Source organism: Xyrauchen texanus, chromosome 27, assembly GCF_025860055.1.
Source record: "Xyrauchen texanus isolate HMW12.3.18 chromosome 27, RBS_HiC_50CHRs, whole genome shotgun sequence".
Lineage (NCBI taxonomy): Eukaryota > Metazoa > Chordata > Actinopteri > Cypriniformes > Catostomidae > Xyrauchen > Xyrauchen texanus.
The window spans coordinates 15899885-15906164 of NC_068302.1; the positions used below are offsets into that span (position 1 = coordinate 15899885).

The 6280-nt window shown below is 38.0% G+C and overlaps 1 protein-coding gene across 1 annotated transcript; it reads right to left on the reverse strand.

Annotated features, from left to right (window-relative positions):
• Positions 1-1477: 1477 nt before the first annotated feature.
• LOC127621308 (kazal-type serine protease inhibitor domain-containing protein 1-like) lies at positions 1478-5719 on the reverse strand. The gene is made up of 4 exons (XM_052094851.1): positions 4655-5719; positions 4083-4243; positions 3693-3840; positions 1478-2576 (listed from the first exon to the last, which is right to left on the reverse strand). The coding sequence occupies exons 1-4, from the start codon at positions 5154-5156 to the stop codon at positions 2491-2493; spliced, it is 897 nt and encodes a 298-aa protein (XP_051950811.1). The 5' UTR covers positions 5157-5719; the 3' UTR covers positions 1478-2490.
• Positions 5720-6280: the final 561 nt, after the last annotated feature.

Here is a 6280-nt window from a genome sequence, read left to right on the forward strand (position 1 = left end):
TGTTAGTGTTGTCCTCTCATTTCATTTTATATATTACAATAAATTCAGCCATAAGATTTATGATCTTTGTCAGATGGATCTCATTTTCCTCAAGATTGGAAGGGAAACAAAAGCATGGAAATGACTTGTTCAAGTAAACAGAGTCTGGAACTGCTTTCCTTTATTTAAATGCATTTGGAGAGCAAAGAGGTATTTCTAAGTGTCTATCGTGGTTTAGATTTAGCTATGCAGCGAATTCTACAGGGAAACATGAGTGCCTGTGGTGATTTGCTATTTGATGGAGACCAAAATGGAACAATTAATGACAATACTTTTGTGTTTGTTTTTTTAATCAGAAACTATTATCTTTCATTCAGCAAGAATTAAGGCCAGACACCTATATGAATTCTTCTGCATGCCTTCATACTATATATATATATATATATATAATTTTAATTTTTTGCTATACCACTGCATTTCTCAACACTGCTGTCTTTTTTAATTTGTATATGAACACACGTCTTTCAGTCTACAATAAGTCAGGCCTTTACCTCAGTCTGTTTTTGGTCTCAATCCTGTGCCAGTAATGCCTTTTCTTGATACAGGATATTAGCGGATGCTTGGGCAAAGATGGGAAGCCCCTCGCTTCTGGCTCTGGACTTTCACTGGAAACAATTACATGTGGACTGTCTAGATGGGAACAGTCTACAAAAATAAAAGGCATCAAGAGTTAAAATACTTAGCCACCTGTAACTGTCCCGGGCACTGTAATGGGATGCCCCATAAAAATTCTCAATGGCTTAGCCGCATTTTGGTGAAGTACTAAGTTTTGTCCTAGAATCCATGATTTTAACAAAGGAATAGTCTGAAATTGTAGAGTATGTCCCCAAAATATTCAACATTTCTAGTAATATTTGATACATCGGTAGAGGTCTGTTTCAGGCTCTGGCTCTCCTGCGTTTGCAGAGTGTTTGGTTGTTTATGTAGAGAGGAAACCATCGTGTCCCAGGGTGCTCACAGTTTGGAATGATTTAGTCCTGACTCCGGGGTAATTGCTTTAACAGTTGACTGCTGTATGGAAGTCAAGAAAATGGACTCTCAGACCACAGGGGGTGCTAGGGGTATACTATAGGGTGTAGTTCAGCCAAAAATGAAAATTCTCTCATCAGTTACTCCCCATCATGCCATATGAGATATGTATGACCTTCCTTCTTCTGCTAACCACAAACAGAGATTTTATAGAAGAATATCTCAGCTCTGTAGGTCCATACAGTGCAAGTGAATGATGACCAGAAATTCAAAAGCTCCAAAAAAGATATAAAGTCAACATAAACCTAATCCATCAGACTCTAGTGGTTTAATCGAGCTTGAAATCATGATCTCCAAGGAGACTGCTATCAAGATATTCAGTTAAAAGGGAGTTACACTTTGGTTTTTCATTTGGTTTATTAGCCTACACATACACTGTTTTTAAAAGAAAATGACTCTACATCAGTCTTTACAGATTTATTTTATTCACTTTTACAGTAAAATTACAGTAAAGTACATGAATGTAAAAGCATCATTACAAGTTTCAACAGTTCTCTAATTAGAGGTTTTTATGTTGGAATCAACATTGCAAGAGCCACATTGTATGTCAGAATTTTAATCTTTTACACACTTCAAATAACGAGGTATCAAAACCTAACCTAAAATTACATAGCTGTTACTGAGTTAAAGACACCTAAGAACATCATGAGAGGGCAGGCCTGAAGAGAGAATTGAATTATTATTCTCAGCCTCCCCGCTAAATACAGGTCTCCTCTGAGACGAGTTCAAATTAGAGAGCTTTATATATCAATAAGCAGCTTGATGGTGTTTGTTGTATTTTCATCAAAAGAAGACCTCTCAGTGCAACTTGTGAGCACATGTACAGAATAGCCTGCATTTATGTCCAAAGACAGGAGATCATAAAGATATATTAAAGCCAGCTGTGGGCTCAACTGGCTAACCCAAATCCGACACACACACATTCAAAGGGAAACCTGGTAAAAGATGGATGCCACATGTGGAAACATACATAAACTCAGAGGCTGATACACATTCCTCTTCAAATAGAATAAAGAAGTATTTTGAAATTAATCTGAGTTGCCACTTGGACAAAACCCCAACACAAAAGAGACAACAGAAAGTACCAAACAGTGCTGATAGGATTGTGCACAAAGCATAATGCTTTTCAGAAGACTTGGAACACTCTCAAAGTTTTCTCTTCAGTCTTCATGTCTTTCTCACTTTGAGTGTTTTATTATCCAACTGGCCACAGGGGGATGAAACAAAAGAGACATTCATGCCCAACTCCCTACTCCATTCGTCTCATTCTGTGATTTTCACAGAATTCACTCAGGCCTCATCCCCACCACTGCCATGGCTTGTATGCAGTTGTTGACTGAGTTTGCCAAGTGTTAAATTGCAAAGTCTCAATCAGTAAAAAAAAAATGTTGTTTGTCTTGGGGCTATTTTTGGATCTGAAGTTTAGTAATAATCACTGTCATAGTCCTGTAATTGTTCATAGCTCATCATTGCATTCATGTTTTGTTCCAAATAGGCAACCATCTCATCTAAGACAGAAAGAAAGACAGATTATACATAAAATGGGGTTTGTAAAGGCTGAGTCATCAGAAGTGTAGTGTGTGTGTGTGATTCAAAAATGTATTTACAGTAAACCTGGAAATAAACCATCCTGAGCTAATGAAAATTGCATTACTGTTGACATTTTTGCACAATTATATTATTTGGATCCTCACACATATTGCAGCAGTTCCAAGGTGAAATGTCCACTGAGTGGCGCTAAAAGCGAGTTGTTAATGCTTTATTGAATTTTAAATCAACAAAACCTACTTACCTCTCAACATTAAAACTTACACCTAAACCTAACCATTCATAAAAAACAAATGTGAGATGAAAACACAATTGATGAAGCAACCACGTCATGTTAAGGTGCTTCTACCTTTTCGGTTTAGATGTCGCAAGGACTTTGGATTGCAAGTGCAACACTCTATTAGTTGAGCTACCCTGCAATTTAATTTTGCTTGAACAACTTTGTAAATGTAGTTGGTTACTGTAGGTAATACAAATGTTAAAATGTATCACCTTTCAAGTCATGCGCTATAGTAAGTGTTTTGATAAAACAATAATCTGCTGTTTTAATTGTGGTTTGTTTGTAAAGGAATAAAAGTCATTGTTGCTGTAGCGCCTCTATAGTGTTAATTTCACTTGGAAACTTGTGTGATGCATATAAGCCATGTAAAACTAATTTTACAATAATGTAGGTATAGTAACGTGATTCTGAGAGCAGGTTGAAAACAGAAAGTATTAGGATTTTGAAAATAATAATAAAAAAAAAAAGAAGTAATTTGTGATTTTGATCATGTTAACTCCGTCAGGTCAGATTTCCTTGCTTATTTTGTAGCACACAGTATCCTTGTTGGAACATTCTCAGATCATTCTGGGATAAATTACCAGTGTTCATGTTGTCATTAAATCCAAAAGGGTGATACCAAATACCTGCACTAAGAAATTCTGAAATGCATTTGAATTTTCACTAATTTTTTTTATGCTGATAATGTCATTTGTATTGGTAAAATAAATGTCTAAAAAGAAGCATTTTAACTGTAAAAAATGAATAAGCACAATAATTATTGTGATATTTTACTGCACATACTAATATCTTTTACCTGGTGGCAGCACCCCTAAAATTGCAGTGGCTGAGACGTGGCCGAGCTCATTTCTTGCGATGCACCTGTATGTGCCAGAATCCATCTGACTTGCCTCTTCAATCTGCAGCCAGCTGGAGAGCTCATACTTCTGAGGGCCACCTCGTGACTACAGGAAAAACAGTAAAAATGGAAAGGCAAAGGTGGATCCCAAAAGACAACATTTTTCCTATCTGTTAAGACAGGCAAAGATCAATATATTGTATAACATTTATAGTCCTTGACATGTTCATTAAGACATATAACCCAGGATGTCCACCACGTCCTAACTCTTGGAAACCTGTAGATCATTAGACATGAATCACGGAGTTTCCATTCAAAACAAAGCTTTCACTTTTGGTAGTACTTTACCTGAACAGATATGTGGGGATCATCGCCAGGTAAGATGACCTCTTTTCCATCTTTCCTCCATTCCACTAGTGCCATGGGAAATGCAAAAACCTCGCAGAGAAATGCTATACTGCTGCCTGTGACGTTAACCAGATTATGAGGAGGCACCTTGATGATGGGGACTTAACCAGAGACAGACAGAAACAAACAGAGGGAAAGAGGCCAAGGTCATATTCAGAATCCACTTCCTTTGTCAGTCTGACTTTAAGAGTTTTTTAAACCACTGGAAAAATTATAGGGCCCAGATCCGAAATTCCCAAGTGCAGACAGCCAGAGGGAAAACATTCCTCAGATATCACTTGCTTTCTTTCTTTCTTTCCAACTGGAAAGAAGTCTCTTAGCTGATGAAGACTAATTGTATAATGAGCTCATGCTGCTTATAGAAAGACAAACAGAAAAGAAAGAAAGAAAGAAACACATAAAAAAAGACTGAAAGACAGACAGAAAAGAATTAAAGACAGACAGACGAAAGAAAGAAAGAAAGAAAGAAAGCTTTTTGAAACTCATTTGTGTATTGGGTGTTTTTTTCATACCTGTCTTGCACGGCCCATCACTCACATTAAGTCCAGGTTTTAGGAAAGCCTCTTCTTTGAACTTGCAGAGATTCCTGTAAGTCTCTCCATCTGACCCACACAGAGCTTTCTGAGACGCACATACACACTGAGGATCTTTCTCCTCTTCTTCGACTCCATCCGACCTGTCAACCTTGCACTCCAAACCGTCTCCACACAGTCCATAGTAGACGCTTCTCTGTCCGAGATCACAGGTTTGTCCCTCTAGATTTGCGCATTCAGAGCAGCAGCCGCAGCGGTCTTTCACAAGCCCCGCTCTGCAGCCCTGCGTGAGCGGACACAGCTCCGGCGCACACTCGTCGCACTCCTCCGTCCTGTTCCTCTCATCAAATTCATCCGTTCCTTTGTAATAGTCGAAGGTAGCCAAGTCCTCATCCATATAGTCATATTTGAAGTTAGGGAAAAAGTCGCCTGGTCTGACGCTAAAGACCAGCACAGCACAAATACCCATATGCATGAACATTATGAGAGCTTATGAGGCATGTGACGTTTCCCCCTCAAATCGTTTTCCCAGTGTTTAAGCAGCAATAGCTGTACTCGTTTTTTAAGTTGTTCGCATCAGCTATAATCCTTTCCAAATGTACATAGGCATTTGACGACTATGTAGACCAAAGGGGCCGTTTACACGGAACACGTACTTTGCTAAAACGAGCACAGGTGTCTCAAGACAGAACAGAGCGGCTAGTTCGGTGTGAACGTCCCCTAAGACTGACCCAAGCGACGCGACATTAACGTTAAAACTGAGAATAACACGCGAACTTCGAACTTACACTTTCAACTCTCTGTGGAAAGAAGTATTTTAAAATAAATCACTCTGAAAACAGCGCTCTTTGATGTTGGAAAGTCTGTGGCTTCCTCCCCAACTGTTTCTGCGTGTCTCTTCATTGAGTACTGCCACTCAAACCATCTGTGGCGGGACGAAAATAAACACAAGAATCCTCCCCCACTCCCGCGACCTTACTGGTTTGTCCTATTGGATGCCAAGGCTGCAGATACATGTATGGCCGATATTTGTGGTTTATTACACGTTTGAATCAATATCGAGTTTATGCGAGTGTACAAATGTGCAGCTAGTGAAAGGTACTCATCGGCACTAGATGGCGGTATATCCACTTGGATAACTTGGACTTTAAATTGGATTCAAGTTAGAGTGGTTTGTTTAAGCCTATTTATTTATTTATTATCAATTTAAAAAATAATTATTTTCTTAACATATTTTAAGGATTAGCATTAACCCATTAGTGTATTACATAGCAAACATAGCCAGGGTTGGGAGGGGTACTTTTGAAATGTATTCCACTACAGATTACAGAATACATGCTGCAAAATGTAATTTGTAACATATTCCATTAGATTACTCAAGGTCAGTAATGTATTCGAAATACTTTGGATTACTTCTTCAGCACTGGTAGATTTTTTTACTTGTTTTAGCTAACCAGTACAGTAAGACAAAATACACATGTTAAAAATGCATTCACTGAGAAACCTAAATATCTTATGCAGTGTTGTTTCTAAAACAAGATCAATCAAATTGATCTTGTTTTAATGATTTTTAAATATTTTTACAGGACAACAATGCAAAAATTA

Bases quoted from the DNA above. Each gene is read 5' to 3' on its own strand.
- LOC127621308 (XM_052094851.1), bottom strand. From the start codon at position 5,156: ATGTTCATGCATATGGGTATTTGTGCTGTGCTGGTCTTTAGCGTCAGA. The intron at 4,244-4,654 runs GTATGAAAAAAA...TCTCTGGTTAAG, and splicing joins TGATGGGCCGTGCAAGACAG to TCCCCATCATCAAGGTGCCT. The intron at 2,577-3,692 runs GTAAAAGATATT...TTTCTGTCTTAG, and splicing joins TTTAGGGGTGCTGCCACCAG to ATGAGATGGTTGCCTATTTG.